General features: G+C 31.6%; 1 protein-coding gene and 1 long non-coding RNA gene across 9 annotated transcripts in view; both read left to right on the top strand.

Moving 5' to 3' along the window:
* Window positions 9,910-11,371, top strand: LOC110263330. The gene is made up of 4 exons (XR_002348768.1): window positions 9,910-10,038; window positions 10,141-10,235; window positions 10,368-10,628; window positions 10,738-11,371. It is a non-coding gene; the product is annotated as an uncharacterized LOC110263330 (long non-coding RNA).
* The window catches only part of LOC110263329, a 16,841-nt gene continuing 12,678 nt past the window's right edge, over window positions 17,932-22,094 (top strand). The window contains exons 1-3 of one of the 8 annotated variants that reach the window (XM_021104487.1): window positions 17,949-19,289; window positions 19,452-19,542; window positions 21,127-21,820. In XM_021104487.1, coding sequence (XP_020960146.1) covers window positions 19,228-19,289; window positions 19,452-19,542; window positions 21,127-21,420 — 447 coding nt within the window. In that variant the 5' untranslated portion in view covers window positions 17,949-19,227 and the 3' untranslated portion in view covers window positions 21,421-21,820. Of the gene's footprint in view, window positions 19,543-21,126; window positions 21,821-22,094 lie in introns of those variants that run through there. The other 7 variants (XM_021104488.1, XR_002348763.1, XR_002348765.1 and 4 more) reach the window with 7 other exon arrangements.

Raw genomic sequence — 22,094 nt, 5'->3', positions numbered from 1 at the left:
CTTTCATGTGATGTATCAATTTCTTTGGAATGGGCAGACAGATGGTGAAGGTGTTGGATTTCTTAACCCAATAAATCATTAAGAATGAGAACTAAGAGTGCAAAAGTGTAACTGAATTCATCATGTACATGATTAAAAGAGTTTGATTCTTTCACTACTAGAAATAGGGCTTTTTCAGACGAATTTTGAGACGAAATTGAAATAAATTTCGAACAAATTACAGACAAATTTTTTTTTCAAACAAAATTGGGACGAATTTTTTTTGTCCCAAAAAGCCTTGTTGCAAATTTAAATTTCGTCCGAAATTTTTTTCAGACGATTTTGTGACAGATTTTGAATAGGCATTTATCTGCTAGATTTCTAACTATTATGATGTATTTTAGACGAATTTCAGACAGATTAGCCAACATAAAAACAACGTATTTCAGACAAATTTCAAACATAAAAATATTAATTTTTAGACAAATTTCAAACAAAAAATATACTTTATTTCAGACAAATTTCTAACGAATTTAGTCAAATATAACAAATTTTGTTCGAACAAATTTTAGACAAATCAAATATTTCTTTTCAATTAAATTTCAGACAAATTTAATTTAAAAGAATTTACGTATTTGAAACAAATTTCATACAAAACAAAAAAATATTTTCGCACAAATTTTCTACAAATTTAATATAATATTTCAAATAATTTTCATACAAAATAATTTGCTATTTAATAGATAAATATTTTAGAAAATAAATTGTATTCGATTTGCTTTCTATATTAAGACCATCATAATCATTTTTTTCATATTACATCATCCAAATTATAAACACATAATAAAATCATGAAAAAGTTAATTACCATAAAGGAGTTAAAAAAATATTTATTATTAAAATACTTTTGTCCATAAATGTAATCAAACTAAAATAAAAAAAATACTTAAACTAAAACAAAGAAAGCCTTTAAAAAGGTCAAATATCATGAATAAAATAAAATGTACTAACTAAATCACCTAAAAATTCCTTAATCTAAATCAGAAAAAACATCTACTCCAAATATCAATCATTCATGTTATCATCACTAGAGCCTGTCCCAAGCTCATCTTCCGTAGGATCAGACAAGGTTGAAGGAAGTGGAAAATTCAACTTTTCATACAAAGCATGAAGTGTCTTTTCAGTAGAACCAATTCTTTTCTGTTGAACTTTTAGTTGACGTCCTTGATCTTTTAACTTGTGCTCAGCATCTTTCAACTTAACCTTTTGCTCTTCATTGATCATTTCTTGCTCCTTTGCCTTTTCTTTCCACATGTGAAGTTCTTGCTCAATATTTAGATTGTCTTTGGATGTCTCTGAACAATTTCTGGAATCCAACTTTGAAGAGAGATCTATACCAAAAGAACCTAAACCAAAATCAGCTTTCTTTTTTCCCTTTGTCACAACTTCGTTCCAAACAGTATAATCATCTGGTATATCTAGGCCTTCCTTAGATGCCTCAACATCTCCCTCATTATCCAAGGATAAAGCTACTTGAGAAAGTTCTGTTTTTCGCTTTTTGAATTCACCCTACAAAATCAATTCATGTTAATCGCAACTAAATATGCCATGAACAAATACTAACATATAGTGAAAATTAGCAATTGAAAAAAACAAAAAGAAGAACAAACTAGCATCACATACAATGACTTTCTCAGATCTTTCATCAATCCAACTTTTATCTTTTTTGGTGTGGCATTTAGTATAAACTTCCTCTAGAGAAGGTTTTACTCCCGTAGCTTTCTCCTATAATATAATAGTTTTAATCGATAGAAAAGAAAAAAGAATAAGAAAACGTTGCACATAATAAGAACAAGACTAAAAATAAACTATTTTTATCTTACCATTCTGCGTGCATGTTCACCCATAGATATGGAACCACCAGTATGCATGGAACTTCCAGCATTTGATGCTCGATTCACAGTATTTGCTGCTGACCAGTTCTTAAATTTCGAATCTGTAGCAAAATAATGTAATAGTTGACGCCAAACGGGTTCAAGAATATATTTTGGTACATGGTTAGGGTCTTTTGAATAATTGAGTCTCTCCTGATTCATCAACCCTCTTAATCGAGCACTCCTTTTAATCTAAAAAATTTGACGAATTCTTGCATTGTGTTGAGGTTCCCACATACAATTTTTCTATAAAAGAAAACAAACATATACATTGAATTACCCACTATGTATAATATCAAAATAACAAAAAAAAAGTTAATAAATACTTACCTTAAATTCAGTAAACCACAAATCTCGCATTTGCTCACTCGCATGTCCCCAGGAAGGGCAGAATTCTGAAAATTTGCTTTTAATGGCATTTGTTACATGACGAACAGCAGTACATGGATTAAACCTATAAGAAGTTCAAATAATGAGTAATTACACATGTATTCACAATAAAAACAACACAGAGAGAATGTTAAAACACAAAATTGGTTGTTGTACTTACTCATTGCCAAAAGGCTCTATTTTCAAGAGCCCTTCTTGAGTGACAGGTTCACCTTCTTGAGTAAGATATTCATCTTGATGATTTTCATCTGATGAGTGAGCATGATGTAAATTTCGTTCATTATTAGGAGCATTATCAAATGATTGAGGTTGGATAGGTGAACAGTATGGTGATTCAATTGGTGATGGTGATGGTGATGGTGATGGTGTATGATCGGCATGGGAAGATAGTAAATTTCCCTTGAATTTTTTTGGTGGCTGCGAAGAAGAGGGTGGTAATGCTGAAGGCTTTTTAGATACATGTGAAGGAACTGGAACTCGTGATTTTGTAGGTTTAGGGTGTGAAAGCTTAGTTTTGTGTGCACTAATCACCTCCTTATTAACAGATTTTTGTACTTTAATTGACAAGTGTTCTTTATTTTTTTTAGAACCTGACATCTAAAACAACAAAAGAAATTGCATTTAAATTTCAGTAACATGTACATCATCGAAAGAATTAAAAAAATAACAATGTAAAATAATACTTAGCTGCCAAAATAATCAATGAGGATGTAAAATAAAGTGCTACTATACTTTAGTACTAAACTACTAATATATATGTATATATTAAAAAATTAAATTTTTATATTTTTTATAACAATAATTTTCTACTAGATTTTCGTTACCAATTCTAACAAGGTAGCAACATGGTTCATTTACAAGCACTCAATTCAACCAAAACAATAATCGCAACACAGACATACTCAAAGTAAAACCAACCATTAAACTATAATCACAATAATATCAGCGATAATTATAATTCATAGTCAAAAACCAAAGTCAATTACATCAAATAATCACATAATAAAACGCTAGGTGTTTTAGCAACAAAATTCCAGTCATAAATACCTTTTTACTCCTTTTTTTATTAGAATGCATGATTATGTCGTAGTCTTCACCAAAATATATGTGCGTGTAGCTTGTTACTGATTCCTGCTTTCCTAGAAAGAAGCCATACAAATGATACAATCAAAAGGTTATATATGATAAAAGCCATTTTAATAAAAGAAATTTGTACATGAATTATGTTTAAGAATCTTAATTCATCCTTCTATTAGTTCTATTTCTAATCATAACTCTTCTCAATATATATGTAATAGATAATAATAGATGACATATAGGTGGAATTTTTCTATCACAACCTCACCAATTTAATTTATTTGTGCATAGTCTATTATGGCCATGTTTGATTGCCTTTATATTAATTGTGTCATTTATGTATTCTACCATGTTCGTTGCTGTGTTTGCAATAAGAGTACTAGCAATAAAGAAGCACATTCAATTTATGTCCATAATTATTTCATGTTAGCACAACAAGCAGCATATATTATATATAAAAGGAGTTCAAATAACACAAGTAAAACATAAAAGAAGTCCAAAAGAAAAAAGACAGAAGATGCATGGTTCACATTCTTCACAAACAACAATCAGCTTAATTATCAGTTGTTCTGTTTTCTCCTCTTAAAATAGCACAGGACGACAACTTTGAAGTTGGATCATTGGCAGAATTACTCATTGACCCTCGGTTGCCTTCTTGCAGTTTCTTCTTTTTTATTTTTTATTTTTTGCCTTTAATTTTCTAATTTGGAAGTATGGTTGGAGCCAGCTAATCAATACAAATACTTAATAATCATTACTTAGTGTATCTTGCAACAAAAGGTGTTCCAGCAACTAATCAACTAGTAGAAATTAAAAGTGGCAACTTCATTATAAAAGAGGAGGGGCATGGATAGAAAAGGTTTGAAATCTAATTTGCTATCTATAAGAAAATTAGGCATTTCAATGACTAGAACCTGCTCTATTCTCAATAGTCTATATTTCTTAGAGTGAAAAAATAGAGAGAACAGCCATGTTGCATCAGGTGATGATTGCAAAGAGGTTTAGTTAATTGGTCATCATTAACACTTGGAGTCCTTTTGTTTTGTATAGAACTTTATGAATACTTATTTGTTATTTCTAAAACAAAATGAAATATAGACCCTATAAAATTATATATATTTAACCTAAATATTACCCCAAAAATAATTTGTATACTTAAACTAATGTTATTTCAATGTTTTGTACAGAAATGCATTATAATTTAAATTCTTAACTTCTAACTTTAACTTTTTGATGGATAGATAGATCACAGAAGTATATAATGAAAAATATTCACTCATATTATTTAATCACTCGAAAATCTAGAAGGGAGAATGCACTCTAGAAAAACAGTAATAGTAATTGCTTTTATGTATATCCCATATACCCACTCCACATTTGACTTAATCATGTCAATTACAAACTGAGCTACCCATAAAGCAAGTTGGTATACTCTTCAGTTGAAGCATCAGAATCACTCAGGTAGCAACCCAGTCTAATCAGATCAAGCAACCAAAACATCAATATTAACATATTAACAAGTAACAACACCCATGGAACAAGTATAACCAAACAAAATTAAAAAAACAAACTTAACAAGCATATCAATCATCATAACTAAATGAAAAAGAAAAAATGTGTGTTGACTCATACTTTTTTCTTTCTCTCTACTTTTTTCTGATGCTTCTCTCTACACTTTTACATATATACTGTCCTCGTTAAGAATATGCAATTTAGATAAAAACAAAGCAATATAACGAATTACTCAAAATCCTATGAATGATACAAAGGGTTTGAACTTCAATTACTGGAACAAATTCAAATTTATACAAAAGATACCTCAACTCACTGTGAAGATCCGAAAATGATATCTCAATCTTAGTAAATAGTTCAAGCAGCATAAACTAGAAATACCTAATGCCATTGCCACGCATAATGCGAATCCCACAATAATGATCATACGAATAAGATGGTGGATGTGAATAGCTGAAACGAAAGGAAACCTAAAACAAAAAGAGCATTGTGAAGTGTTAAAGCTACCTACGGAGTAGAATGAACAGAGGAGGGCGCGATGTCTGAGGCTGGCAGGGGCGCAGGTTTTTAGACCGGCAGAGGCGAACACATGCAGGAGGCGGAGCGGTTGTTCGCAAGTGAAGGCTGGTACCTGGGAGTGCGATTGACGATGGTGGAGGTGGTCTGAGGTGCGAGATTGGAGGTTGGAGTGGTGGATGTCTGAGACCAGAGACAGGAGGCAGAGCACGAGCGACAACACACAGACAGAGACAGAGCACGCAGAAGGAGCGCGAAGCATGAGCGGCAACCACAGATCGGAGGCAGAGCACGCAGAAGGAGGGAGAAGGAGATGAAGAACTGACCAGGAAACTGTGAAACCAAAAGACAGTTCTGAAAAAAGGTTTTGTTTTTGACAAGGTAACCTAGGTAGAGGGAGAAGGCACTCAAGAACTAAATCCCCTTAAACTAAAAGGCGGTTTTGATAAAGTTTTATTTTTGGCGCCAAAGTAAAATTTAATAAGTGGCATTAAAATAATTATGTATAGCAAATTTTTTAAAATTAAAATTATATCTAATTTTTAATATTAAATTAAAAAAGATAAAATTACAACAAAAATATATTCAATAAGTTATAGAATAGAATATTGATATCTAAAAGATAGATATTTTAAAAAAATTATATTTAATAATAATTTTAAAATATTTAAATTTTGAATTATTATAATGTTATATAAACGGAAACCAGAGACCCTTCAGTTACATTCTTTATTTTACACACATATACTTTATAAATCCATTCTAATTTGAGCGCTGGAATATCCTTGTTAGGTACATATTTACCTCATCGATTCAGTCAGACAATCTAACAACTGTTTCGACTCACAAATCTCTAATTCATTTCACAATCCGTACAAGAGATTTTTAGATAAGTAATTTTTTCTCCAATTTTTTTACAGTGTTTCTATAATTTTATATTAATGTGCTAAAAAGTTCTCTTGAAAAAAAGTATATATTTTTTATTATTAAAAATTTTATTATTACTTTAAGATTAATTCTTCGTTTAATTTATCTTGTACGTAAAGTCATCGTATAGGGGAATGTCTTTATTCATTTGGTTATTCTAAAACACACGGAATAATAGTTCAGTTGTCCAATTTATTTGCTGGATAATTAATTAGTGGCACTGCTTTATCAATAAGTTTGGACTTAATTTCCGCAAGTACATAAAAACCATGAAATTGAAGTAAAAGTAATTTTACAAAATTGATTTTGGGTAGAAGTAAGTTTGTATTAACATGATTTATGTTTTGCAACTCTATACTAAAATTGATTTTGATAAAATAAATATTGTTTGGATAATATTAGTTAAAATTATTTTTAGATAGATAATTACTAAAAAAGACATGACATTAAATTATAATGTTATTTTTTTATATATATCTAATTTTTTTTATATTTTTTATATGTTTTTATATAGTATATTTTTAATATTTTAACTTCAATTTTTAGAATATGTATAAAAGATAAATTTGATAAAAGAAAAATAAAGGTTAAATGTTAATGGTTAAAAGCCAATTAGTGCAACGCAGAAGTTAGAAATTCTTGCTTCTTCTAAATGTGGTTTTGTAACCAAAATTACTTCTACGTTTATAGATAGAAAAATTAGTCAAACCAAAAATGGAAACGTTCAAGAAGTTATAACGTGCTTTTCTTCTTTTAACGTGGTTGCCAAACACACCCTAAGTGTAGTAACTAGCAAGTTTTCAACTATAAATTATGTTGACACAAACTTACTTTTACCCAAAATCAATTTTATAAAATTACTTTTATTCAAATTCCAGTTTGACAAATTACAATCCAAACACACACTTAAACATTTAACGGCTCTTTCAAGCTCACTGTTATTATAATTAATTGCAGTTAGTGAAGACTATAATTGTATATATCATGCCTTCTTGTCACCGTCAAAAACTATTCATATTTCATTTAATCTAATATTAAGAATATTATTGAGATAACTTTTTAGAAAAAAAGGAAAGAAAACATTGTTAATATCTTTATATTCTTTCTTTTCACTATGTGATTTTTTTTCCAAAAACATAACATTTGCACATCGTTAATAGCAATAATTCTATACGTATATTTAATTATATGTCATTATTTTATTGAAAATAGTTAATAACTATTTTTCATATTTATTTTGTAAATGATTATAAAAAGAGAATGTAATTGAGAGATTATATGTATAAATTATTTTATTAGGATACCAAAATTTATCAGTTCTTCTATTTAATTTGAAAAATATTAGTCTTTTAATAGATAATATATTTTGCAAGCTTATTTTTATTCTAATTTTAGTATAAATTTTTTGTCACATTTTTAATTATATCAAATTTATGAAAAATAAATAAATATAATTAAGTTTTAAAAAAATACAACTTTTTTTTAGTACTTGGTTTATGCACTACTTTACGGTTAGAAGAAAAAGACTGAAGAGGCTAAAATTAATATTTTTATATGTTAAAAATCAATTTATTTGCTGGATCGAAACACTACATTATAAATTAGTTTTGATAATATCATTGTTAATATTCTTTGTTAAGTTTTGATTTTTTATCAATTTTTAATTAATTTTTCTTGTTCATAGTATAGATAGTTTTTTTAGAATTTTTTTATGTTCACTGATGTATATTTATCAAAATATAATATTATAATTTTGTAACATGAAATTAATTATACTCATAGTTGGTTATCTCATAAAAATATAATTTAATTAATCTAATTTTTAATATACTTTATATGTAGATATGGAAATTCCAGAACAACGAAAGTGGATGTACAATAGAAATTTGCCAAACCGAGGAGGATTACGACAGGAATTTATTAATGGTGTTCGACATTTTATTGATACAGTTAGAAAACAACCTCAATTTGTACTCGACGGTGATGTACTTAGATGTCCTTGCAACAAACATAAAAATAAGATTTTCTCAACTCCGGATGAGGTTTCACTAGATTTATATAAATATGGTTTCATGCCAAGATACTGGTGTTGGGATTCACATGGAGAGAGTCCTTTGCATTTGAATGTAGATCATGATAATCAAAAAGGTACATGTTCTTCTCCGCATGCTAATGTGCCAATAAGAAATTCGTATGAATCTATGGTGGTTGATGCTGCTGGATCAGAATTGATGAGTCAATTTGAAGAACACATGGAGAAGCCTCCGAATGCAGAAGCTAAAAAATTTTATGATTTATTACAGTCTGCTCAGCGCCCATTATTTGAGGGATGTATTGATCATTCAGAATTATCAATGGCAGTTAAAATGTTGAGTATAAAAGCTAAAGGGAATATCCACAATTTTCGCAAGAACCACGCAATGTCAGACTAGGATTATGTGCTGATGGATTCACCTCTTTTGGTCAATCTGGTAAACAATATTCATGTTGGCCAATAATTGTCACTCCTTATAACCTGCCTCCTTCTATGTGCATGAAAACTCCTTACATGTTTTTATCCATGATTATCCCTGGTCCTTGTAATCCCAAAACTAGGATTGATGTATACTTGCAGCCCTTGATTGATGAGCTAAAACTACTATGGGAAGATGGCGTTTTAACTTATGATATTCATTCCAAGTCAAATTTTGTAATGCGAGCTGCATTGTTGTGGACTATTAATGATTTTCCTACATATGAAATGTTATCTGGATAGATGACAGCAGGCAGGCTAGCATGCCCATACTGTATGAAACGAACAAACGCATTCCAATTAAAAAATGGGGGAAAGCCATCATGGTTTGATTGCCACAGACAATTCTTGCCAGATAATCACATGTTTAGAAGAAACAAGGATGCATTCTATAAGAATAGAATTGAAAGATCAGAACCTCCGCCAAGATTGACTGGAGAGCAAATATGGGATATAGTTTAGAATTATGATAAGTGATGTTGAGCAACTTGAGATAGAAGGATATGGAAGTATGCATAATTGGACCAAAAGAAGCATATTTTGGGATTTGCCTTATTGGCGTCATAATTTAATCCGTCATAACCTTGATGTAATGCATATTGAGAAGAATGTATTTGATAATATATTCAATACTGTCATGGACATTAAAGAGAAGACTAAAGATAATGCAAAGGCTAGAATGGATCTGTCATTATACTGCAAGCGAAAAAGTTTAGAACTACCAATACAAAGTGGAGGTAAAATTATAAAACCCAAAGCAAACTACACATTTACCCTCCAGCAAAAGAGGACAATATGTGAATGGGTGAAAGAGTTAAGGATGCCTGATGGATATGTTTCAAATTTAGGGAGATGTGTTGACATGAAAGAGGGCAAGTTATATGGAATGAAAAGTCATGATTGTCATATATTTATGGAACGTTTACTCCCAATCGCTTTTAGTTCATTGCCAGAGCAGATATGGAAGCCAATAACAGAGTCAAGTCAATTCTTTTGAGATTTGTGCTCAACATCGTTACGAGAAGATGTTCTAAATAAGCTAGAAGAAAATATTTCAATTGTGCTATGCAAGCTAGAACGTATTTTTCCTCCTGGATTTTTTGACTCAATGGAACATCTACCTATTCATTTGCCATTCGAAGCATTGCTCGGTGGTCCTGTGCAATATAGATGGATGTATCCTTTTGAGAGGTACCTTAGTCACACCTCTATATTTATTCAAGAAATTTTTTTTATTGTTTTATTAAGTCAATTGTTTGTTATTTGATTTTTGTTATAAATTTTTTATGACAGATTTCTCCATCATCTTAAGAAAAAGGTCAAGAACAAAGCACATGTTGAAGGATCTATCGTTGAATCATACCTAATTGAGGAGATTTCTCACTTTTGTGAGTACTATTTTAACCAAACTAGCATCGACGCAAAGCAAAATGATAAAAGTGATGATTCAATTGAGCAAAATTTGTCTATTTTTAATTTGCCTGGTTATTTGGCTGGTGAATGCAAAACTCGTTATTTAGATGACAAAGAATTCAGTGCAGCCATGAATCATATACTAATAAACTGTGATGAAATTAAGTCATATATTGAGTGAGTATTTATCTTCCTATATATATTCTTACTATTAATAATATTTTCTGATATTAATAATTTTAATTTATTTGAAATTTATGTACTATAGGATCTTTGTGGACTTCATACTCCAAGATCATATTACTTTAAGTGATGAACAAGTTGATCAATTTATTGAAGCGGATTTTGCAGAATGGTTTAAAAATTATGTAAGTCAACATGATTTGATAATCTTATTGTACACACATTTTTTGGTAGATGACATATTATATTCTAACTTATTGGTTCTTATTTAATACAGGTTCTTATTTAATACAGGTTCATGATCCTTTAAATAATGTGACAGATTCGAATATTCATTCTTTGGCATGGGGTCCTTTGAGAATTGTTAAATGTTGGCCTATCTACAAAGTCAATGGCTTCAAGTTTCACACAAGATCTCACTCGAGTGGAAAGTCAACTTAGAATTATGGAATATGTGTCAAAGGCACAGGTTATGGTGAATATGAAAATGATTTCTATGGCCAGTTTGATGAAATTATTCAAGTTGAGTATACTGGGCTACCACTAAAAAGAGTTGTACTATTTAAATGTGAATGGTTTGATCCCACGATCGGCAAAGGAACAAAAGTAAACAAAGAGTATGGAATCATACAGATTCGAAAGAATCGACGATATGTTAAATATGATCCGTTTATCATTGCACATAAAGCAATTCAAGTATATTTTGCACCTCATCCAATGAGCAACACTAGAGAAAAAGCAGAATGGTGGTTTGTATTCAAGACTAAAGCAAGAGGTGAGATTGAGATTGAAACAACGGAGGATTTTGCATATCAAGAAGATGGCACAAATCAATCTAACAATCATATCTCAAATGATATTGACATTATTGTTGATTTACTGGATACCAATAGTACAAGATATGAAGAAGAAGAAGAAGAAGAAGAAGAAGAAGAAGAAGATAATGATGATGATGATGATGATGATGATGATGATGATGATGATGATGATGATGATGAGCTACTTGGGGATGAGGATGAAGACATGGATGAGGATGAGAACGAAGACGAGGACGACGACGACGAGAACAATGAGAATGAAGATCAAAATGAATAGTATGAAAAAGTCCACTAAGAAATGTATTTATTTGTATTTCAAATTTGTGGAAAAAAATTTTGTCTACTTCGAAGGGTTAGTTATAGTAAAAGCATTTAAGACTAATTATAGACAAATTTGGAATAGAATTAATATTTTTCAAAATGCGTCCCAAATCCGTCTGAAGTTATTGCGCATATTCAGATGGAATACGGACGAATTATAGTTTTTGTCCAAAATTTGTTGCTAATCTGTATGAAAATTTTGGCGCTATCTAAAAAAAATTTGGCGCCAAAATTTGGGACAAAATTTAGACAAATTTAGGATAGAATATATTATTCCAATGTCTCCACTAAAAATTGTTCAACATTTGTCTCAAATTTGTCCGAAATGAAAAAGTCATTCAGACGGATTAAAATTCGTTTGAAATTTTCGTCTGAAAAAACCTTATTTCTAGTAGTGTTTGATCTTCTTTAACCAAAGTCTTTTATATCGCTAATAGGTTGAATCACAACTCCTTTGATGAAAAAGGGCTACGGAGGCGGCTCTGATATATTGGGGACCAAAATCTCGAATCACTATTTATATTTGAGTGTGACACCTATTAAACTCTAAAGTCTAAATAAAATAGTATCTCTGGCTTTATTCTTATTTAAATTGAAATCAAAAGTAATAATGGCTTATTCAATTCATCATTTATTATAATAAATGAAATCACCGTTATATAACTCAATTAATATAAAATAGTTTAATTTGCGATTATAATTAATATATGTATTTCCATAAATAGATTAGGAAATTAATAATTTTTTAACAATCTCCCACTTGGGCTATACATATATTTTTTTGAGATAATCATATCTAATAAACTTTATGCAACATCTAAATGCTATTTTCTTGATTATTTTAATAATCTGGTCTATCTCATATATCATTTATGGAAATATCGCAGCTTTTATCACACTAGTATCGCGACGAAACAATAATGATCATCATACTAATATACTCAACGACATAGATCAAATTTAGATGAGAAAATTTAGAAAGTACATACAAAAATGATCTCATGCATGCCTATTTTTAACTAGTCCAACTTTAATAAACTTTATAAGATCATGAGTTCGATTGAAAATAAATTGAATACTTTATTTTTGTAGATATACTTATATTCATAAATTTGTCTTAACTATATAAGCATATAAATACACATTTCCACTGAAACAATATATCATAATAATGTTTGCTCTATTATTCCAGGGAATAATAAACAGTGTTTGGAGGGTTATAATCTTGATTCTCAAGCTAAGGAGGACCGATGATAGATCTGCAGAGCGTCTTCTTATTTTTACTCTACTAATAGTGGTTATAATTGACTTTTTAATAGAGAATTCAGTTGGGATGATTAGGATAAATGGTCTTAGATTTGACAGCTTCATGTCTCAAAGAAGTATAAGGTTTGTATTTGGCTTTATCTTCATAATGGAACTCTTACAATGGAATTCAGAACTCATTGTAGGTTAGCTCAGTCAACCTTTGTCACAAATGTTAGCAACCCCTTGAATCAGGTTTACAATGTCTCAAAGATTGTCCAAAAGCTAGAGAGATTTGGTATCTTTTACATATGTACTCTACCAACCAAACTTAAAACTTTGTCTTTGTAGAAATTTGAAGCAAAAGAATATTTTTTTTTTCATCCTACCATTTGATGGATATGGAGGGATAAAAATAATGACTTATTTAATCTTAAGGATGCCTGGAGTGTTGGCAGAGTGGTTAGTAGAATAGAAACTCAGCTAGAAAGCTTCATATATTTTTCCTATGCATCGATCTTTACTCCCATTCCTTCCCTTTGTCTTTTCTAGGTCCTTCTTGTTCGAATTTGGTAAAAATTAAATTGTAATACTGTCAAAGTATGTTTAATGGTTCTACTAGTTTTGGGTGCATTATTAGAAATTCAAATAGATGGTTACGTGTTAAAGAATGTACTGAATTAATAGAAAATGTCAGTGTGCTCTATGCTAAGCTTCATATTATTTAGAGGGGTTAGTTCTTGTTTGAAAATGTAGTTTTCGAGATGTTAGTTATGAAACAGATTATTTAAATATTTTTTTAATGATGCGTAGAAAAAATCTTGATGAAACTATATTGCAATAGAAGGCCTGCTACACATACAAGTCTTTTTGGCTTACAAGTTTTACAAGTCCAATAAAACACACGCATTACATTTAATTAACGCATTACACACTTCCACATTCAAGAGTAAATAAAACGCACGTTATTCAACAACTTCCTGTTTCCAAAACGCGCTACTCACCATGCATTATGAATGACTCTTCTTCTTCCATGAAAACAATTTTCTTTCCAAATTTGAAGATAATGGAACTTCAGAAATACACCCAAACGATTACAGAAATACACCCCAACGATTACAGAAATACACCCAAAGAATTACAGAAATACACCCAAACAGTTACAGGAATTCACCCAAACGATTATAGAAATACACCCAAAGGATTACAGAAATACACCCAAAGGATTACAAAAATACACCCAAAGGATTTAAGAAATACACCCAAAATTCGTTGAAGTACACCTTATGCATATTTCAAAACTCTTTCTCTTTCTCCTCCTCATCTTCTGCTACTTCTTCTTCTTCAAAAACGATTTCAAAGCTTGATGTCAAAAAACAATGGAAATCGAGAATAACGAAGAAAGAAAACAGAGAGAAAAGCACGTAAATGAAGAAGAAGAACAGAAAGAGGAAGAAGAACGTGCAGTAAGAAGAAGAAGAAGGAGAAAGAGAAGGCAAGAAACGAAAGAAAAGAAGAAGAAGAAGAGGAAGAGGAAGAAGAACGTGCAAGAAGAAGAAGAACGAGAAAGAGAAAGCAAGAAACGAAAGAAAAGAAGAAGAAGAAGAAGAGGAAGAGGAAGAAGAAGAAGAACGTGCAACAAGAAGAAGAAGAAGGAGAAAGAGAAGGCAAGAAACGAAAGAAAAGAAGAAGAAGAAGAAAAGGAAGAGGAAGAAGAATAACCTAGACATTGCATCACGTTTTTTGGGTTTATTCGTTAATTAACTTGTAAAGCATACAAGCCCCAATGGCTTGTATGCAGAACTTTTCTGTTGCAATAGAACTTAGTAATTAAGATTTACGAGATTATGAATTGAAAATAAAAGACCTATATCACCTTAATTCAAAAATCAGCTAATTGTGCAGCTAGTTTTATGGCCAAAATTGCAGCATTAAACACGAAACAATATGTGAATAGATATAGCCATGAATGATCTTCATCATCTCATTAGATTAGGCATATCTTCAACCAATTAATTGGTTATCTTTTTTTTTTCCTTTCACTTTCTTATCTTTCTTTTCTTTTGTTTTTGTTGGAAAGAATTACAAATTAATATCTACATGAATAAATTATTAAAAAAGTACCTGAGAATTTATATTACTGACAAAAATAACTCTAACAAATAATAATAAGAAATAAGTCTCCAATATATTTAAAAATGAGACCAAAAAAATTATATGTTAAATATAAATTCTAAAAAATGACTTTCGATATCAATTTTTGATGTAATTTTTTATAGCATTATTAAAAAAATAAGATCTTTTCATATTTAAATTTTGATAATTTTATGTCAAGCGATTTTTTTTATTTTTTTATTGTCAATGATCATGTTTTTTTGAAAAATAAAAAAAAATCTAAAAATCAATTTTTATTCCAAATTTTTTTGTACCTTTTAAATATTTTTTTAAATATTGTCATAACAATTCAAATCAAATAGATAAGTTATTTGTTAAATACAAAATTTTTTTTATCACTTATAAAATATAATATATATTAATTTTTTAATCTGAGAGAAATTATAAATGGATACACACAACAGAGAAATAGGGCAGGGGCTGTTCTCCTATTCCCAGTCCGTTCTTTTGGCGTTGTCCCTAGTTAGCCTAAGTCAACGAACAATCCAAGATTTGTTTGATTTTGTGAAAACTAAAAAAAATTAGAAATTGAAAACAACTTTTTTTATGCATACTAACACGATGAGGTTGATTCTAAACACGGTGATAAATATTATTGATTCAGATTAAAAAACCAATAAATAAAAGATTATAATTGACCTCAAATAATATAATTTTTTTTTTTCAAATAAAAATCTCAAATTTAAATTTAAATCTCACTTCTAATTTAAAAGAAAATAATTGTCTTTTTTGCTTAAACGATTATGCAATTAATTAATTAATTAGATTACTCTTGGATAGAGATATGTATATTGCATATTCGCGTGACAATTGATATAGCCAATAAAAAGTTGGAACTGAATAAATTAAATAATCACCTTTTTATGTGCATGTAGTATTCATGATAGTCTATGCCTATTCCCGGCGTTCTGGTTCTGCGTTGCCGCACCGCTTCTCCTTTTCTATGCTAATTTAAAAATTGGCCGATTTTTTATTCACTTCGATTGATGATTTTTAGTCGATTTTTCGATTTTTATACGATTCTTTTATGGAAAAGTCTAGGACCAGTAATTTTTGTGTTTTGTGGCCAGCATTTAACCATCAAAAGAAAAGTGAGTGATTTCTCACCATTGGATGTAATCTCACACTATTAAAAAGACTATTGATGACCAATTGATGGTTACAAAACACAAAAATTGCTGGTCCTCTAGCACTCCTCTTCTTTTATTATGGATTAATAGCCAAATTCGTCTCTGAAAAATTACCTATTTTTTAAATTAGTTTTTGTTACGGATCTGAACCACAGATCCCGGACCCGGGACTGCACCCGACCCCGGCTACCCGGGTCCGACCCACACCTCGCTCAAAAGGCCTAAAAACCGGCCTTCCAAAGAGCTCCTAACCAACTTTCGAATTCAGTCGTCCATCTTATCTTAACCAGATAAGATAAGATAAGATACTCATCACCACCTATAAATAAGGAACCCAAGCCCCTCCAGGTAATCATCAATTCCTCACACTTGATACCTCTTAGATCCATTCTGACTTGAGCGTCGGAGTGTCTTTGCAGGTACCTCCCCCCATTGCTCCAGTCAAGTGATCCGGCATCTGCCTCAACCCGCAAGTTCCCGATCCATCTCTCAACCCGTACCAGAGACATCTTGTACAGTTTTCAAATGATTTTTTTAATTATATTAGTCCTTAAAAGATAAAACATAAGTCAAATTACTCCCTTTGTTAGTTAGATGTTGACGTATTACGTTAAGTGCCACTTGGTATGATGACGTACCATGTTAAGTGGCATGTGTTATTAGATGATTGATTGACGTATCAAGTCAGTGACACCTAGCACGCCACATGTCACTTGACATATAAAAAAGTTATTTATAATGGAAATAGTCCTTGAAAGTTTAGATATAAGTCATTTTCATCCCTAAAATTTTAAAAATTAATCAAATTAGTCCTTATATAATTTTTTTTTATTTTTTTCATAATATTAAATTTAAAATATTTTTTGATAGTACTAATTTTAATATTATTTTTAAACCTATTTTAAATTTAATATTATGAAAAAAATTATATAATAATTAATTTGATTAATTTTTAAAATTTTAAAGATAAAAATGACTTACGTTTGAATTTTTAGAAACTATTTTGATTATAAATAATTTTTTTAAATATCAAGTGACACCTCATGTGTCACTGACTAGATACATCAACCAATTATCTAGTGTTATGAGGTACTTAACGTGATACATCATCATCTAAATAACAGAATGATCAATTTAATTTATATTTTATTTTTTAAAAACTAATATAACTAAAAAATTATTTAAAGACTAATTTTAAAAATAAATAATCTTTTAAAAATAAATTTAACTATTAACCATGTTGAATAGAATCGTATTTGTCATCATCGACCCACAGTTTGATTGATTCGAACCGGTTTTTATAAATTTAATATAAAAATATAGTTGAGAAATATTGTTATTTTATTGAAAATTGAAAAGTATTATACTAAATTGGGGAGGGGAAGATAGTCGGTTGCCGCCATAGAAATTAAAAGTTGGCCATGTAGTTGCACCTTAATTAAATGATATTCAACTGGTAATAAACATTAAAAAGGGGAGAAAAAAATATTAGATTTGAATTTTTTAAATTTTAAATTTTTATTTTAGATGATAAAATATAATTTTTTATTTTTAAATAATTTTTTTTATATTTTTTTTAGTTTTATTTATAAAATAAATAATAAAAAAATATATTTTATTTTATAAAATAAAATTTAAAATTTAAAAGATTTAAATTCAAAAACATTAGTCAAAGAAATGAAAATTAAAGAAGACAAGTATGAGAAATGATCAGATAAACCGCCAAGTGAACAACAATAATTACCGACATTTTGTTCTCTCATATAATAATTCGCAATCATGAGATGTGAATAACAGAATAAGTTCCTTGCAAAATTAAAGCCAACTTTGATTTATGTCTTATTCAGCTCTTACCGACCAATTTCATCACTATCATTCATTGCATGTCATCATATTTCCATGTGCATAAAAATCATTTCTTCCTTCCACTATCTCGGTGCTATATATCACATCCAACAGTGACTTTCAGCATACGTAATTAATTTGCATATATGAGTTGAAATAATCGTAGCATACATTGTCACAATCAGATAATTTATAACACATTAATTACTCGTATTTCTCTTATATTCAACTTAATTAACTTATGACGGTCAAGATAGATAAGTGTGATTTTAAGATTGCGTATGAACATGCTTGATTAATTTTTTTTACGTTGATTAAAACTATTGATCATTTAATGTCACTGATATAAATAATCGCTTTTGTTAAAATTTTTTGTTTGGTCAGGGATTAAGACCAAATGAGACCCAAACCAAAGAACAGCACATCATACCAACCTCATTCATCTATCTGCAATTCAGCCTCTGCTACATTGCGACATATCAAGCTTGCACTCTTTATCCTCGGCGGACCTTCAAAAACATACCAACTCTTTCGAAGAAGATGCTCCTTCTCGCCTTGTCAGAATCAAGATTAATTCATCCGATTGCACGATTGGCATATGGTTCAGCTCCTTCAAAACCTTTACGGGCATCCGCAAGATCAGAGGTTGTTGTTTCCTTACCTCCATTATCATCGAATTAGTTGCTCGGGAGATATGTGATTGCCTTCTTCCTCGCTATTGGGAATGTCGTGGACGTATAAGATGCGCCGATAAGAATTGTCGCGTTCTATCCCACTGAAAGTTGCTTCTCTCGCCAATATCAAATAAATATATTTCTTTGCCTGATGAAAAGACTACAACACCTTTAGTAGAACCGAGATTCTTCTCCAGTTTCGCCTTCAACCAATCAACAAAGGTCATACGACAAAGGCCGGTTGTGACCAAAACCTAGAAACTATACGATTCAGGTTGAAACACGGACTCTATCTCAGATCACAAGTGATCTGGCTAGATGGGATACCACTTCAAACTGCAATGACTTACTGTTTCGCTTCTGTTTGTAACCCACTCCTAGTATGATCTACGATCGTTACACTTTCCGCACCCACCTAGCTTCCTTTTTGATGATTGTCTCAATGCTTCTTGGAGGGTGTGTTCACCAATTCTAGTGAAGATCATCTGCCATCTTCAGTCTCGGCACCTTATGAGCCAGAACATTTCCTTCTCTCGGCAACCACATCAGACTGCTACCAGGAACACTATCTAGTAAATGCCAAATATCTTGTTGTATTGCATCCACTTCACCAATAGAACTTTTGGACTTAATCGCCTGTAAGAGAGGCAGAGAGTCTAATTCCACCAAGACATTTTCCATCCCCAAATTTTTGGTTGTGATTAATGTTTGTTCGATGGCATATGCTTCTGCTGCTTGACTTGAAACTGCTATGAATTTTACAGCATTTTCTAACAATAGCTTTCCTGTGTTGTCTCTAGTTACCATTGCAGCAGCCCCTTCTTTGTTTTTGAACGCCGCGTCAACATTCATTTTCAATCAATTGTTCGGAGGAGGTCTCCATCTTATCAGGTGCTTCTTTTGTCTTATGCTCTTTTTTGCTTTTGGTGCTTGTTGTTCTGTTGAGTCTATGAATTCCCTTTCCGTAATAGCAGCCTTAGTTATCACTATTTTTGGATTCACAATTCTTAGCTTTTCAAATCTCCCATGCTAGCCAGTCGATTCTGCTTATCATGTCCTCTCTACTTTCTCCACCCACCAATTTGATCTTCCTTATGTTGTCCATCAGCCATATACCAAATGTGTTTACCGATTTGGGTGTTTGGATGCATTGACACTGAGCCCTAAATCATGTCACTCTCATCCATAGACAGAGTAGAATTGCATGCTCTGTAGTTTCTACCTCCTTCATGCACAACCTACACTTAGGATTCTTGATAATCTTTTTCTTGAATAGGTTTGCATTCATGGGAATTATGTCATGAATAGATCTCCACAAAAGCATCCTAACTTTTGGTGGTACTTTCATACTCCAAATCTCCCTCCATACTTCTCTATCATTAGTACTTGTGGTTGCATTTTCTACATTTTGATTTTCTATTAGCATCTTAGCTGCTTGATAACCTGATTTGACTGAATATATTCCATCGTTCCTTAAAGGCTGAAAAATTGAATCCTTCTTATTTTTGAGACTTACTGGGTCTGTAAAATTCTTTCACAATGTCCTTTGAAAAAATTGATTGCACTTTAGGATAATTCCAGCCCACTCCTTCAATAGTAATTCTTTCACCTTCAAAACTGATGTGCCTTCTTGGCCTTAGTTTTTTCCCATTCCTGCAGTCCAATTATCTCACTAGACATAGATTTTCTTTCCACATCCAATACACCATTTTGCCCTACTCTAAGAAGCCAATTTTGTAGCGGACTCCTCTAAACCCAGGATGCCTTTTGTTGATCTTTTGCTTTCCAAGAGTCACAATTGGGAAAATAAGGACCCTTGCCCATATTTCAAAATCCTTGAATCCTAGACCCCCTTCCCTTTTACTCCTTGTGATTTTTCTCCAAATCTTCTAATGTATCCCCCTTTCCTTCCCAAAAGCAGCCCACCAAAACCTTGCAACTCTAGAACTTAGCCTTCTACAAAAATACTTCAAAAACTTAATAATATTCATTGAATAAGCTGGGATGGCCTGAACCACAACTTTAATAAGTGTTTCCTTTCCTGCCATGTTTAGAAGTTTCTCCTTCCAACCCTCTATTTTTTCCATCACATTTTCCTTGATTCAAGACAAAGCCTTATTTTTCGATCTTCCCCAATGTGCGGGTGGTGCACGAATCCCCACACATCGTACAGTTGTACCAGCAAGTGCACTAGACCGTCTGAGTAATACCTGAGCGAGTCAGGGTCGATCCCACGAGGAATGTGGTTTGAAGCAAACTATGGTTATCTTGCAGGGCTTAGTCAGGTGAAATCAAGAAGTTGTTGGTTTGAATTTGGTTAAAACCATAAAAGGAATAAAAAGTGTATAAAATACTTTGTGAATTTGAATGGAATCAGTATTAAGAAGATAGTTAAGGATTGGAGTTGCTTTGTCTTTCTGAATTAACTATGGTACTACTGTCTCCTTTGCTTGTGAATGATTTCTTCTATGGCAGGCTGTATGTGATCAACGCCGTATGGCCGCGGTCATTAATCTCCTCTGCTTCAGATCAAAAGCTATATGGCCGCAGTCATCCAATCTAAACAAGGGTGAAGCTCTAGCAGTTCATTCTCTTAGTGATCCTACACAAAATGCCATAGATAGGGTCGAATCTTCCGAATCAGAGAATGCTGTTCCTCCGGGTTCTAGACTCTACCACAGAGACCCTAATCTCCCCGTAAATTGGCTAAACTGGTGCCTCGAGAAGTCCCCAACGAAGTCGTGGATTAGCCGTCTGAGAGATGTATAATCAAGCTGGCGGTTCGTGCTTTCTAGCCACGTATTCACACGAACCCAAGAAGACACGGGTGGTTGTCAGACACGCGGCCTTGGTATGATGAACGGAGCTGATTGTCACAGATCATCCCATTCACCATATTGAAGAATGAATATACATCTTAGAATTGAATCAAATATGGATCGGAAAGAAACAATAATACTTTTTATTGATTCATATAACTCAGCAAGGCTCCACCCCTCAACCTAGGAGGTTTAGAAACTCATACTAATAGAAAATACAATGATGAACAAAAATATGGTGTAAAGTGATGGTAGATGATATTCGAAAAACATAAATTCAATCCCTTAAATACTAAACTAATGACTAGTAAAGGGTAAAACAGTCTTTTTAGTGGTAAGATCCACTTCTGGGGCCCACTTGGTGAGTGTTTGGGCTAAGCTTTGATGAGATCCATGTGCTATGAGGCCTCTAGGACATTGAACGCTAGCTAGGGGGTCCTCTTTGGGCGTTTGGACGCTGGTCTCTTCTCCTTGGGCGCTGGACGCCTGGAAGGGGGTAAGAGGCTGGCATTGGACGCCAGTTTTGGGCCTTTTGATCTAAAGCAAAGTATGGACTATTATACATTGCTGGAAAGCTTTGGAAGTCAGCTTTCTATAGCCATTGAGAACGCACCAGAAAAGCTC

Source organism: Arachis ipaensis, chromosome B06 (assembly GCF_000816755.2).
Source record: "Arachis ipaensis cultivar K30076 chromosome B06, Araip1.1, whole genome shotgun sequence".
Classification (NCBI taxonomy): Eukaryota; Viridiplantae; Streptophyta; class Magnoliopsida; order Fabales; family Fabaceae; genus Arachis; species Arachis ipaensis.
Note: the sequence above shows the minus strand (reverse complement) of the source record. Positions and strands in the feature narration are given on the sequence as shown.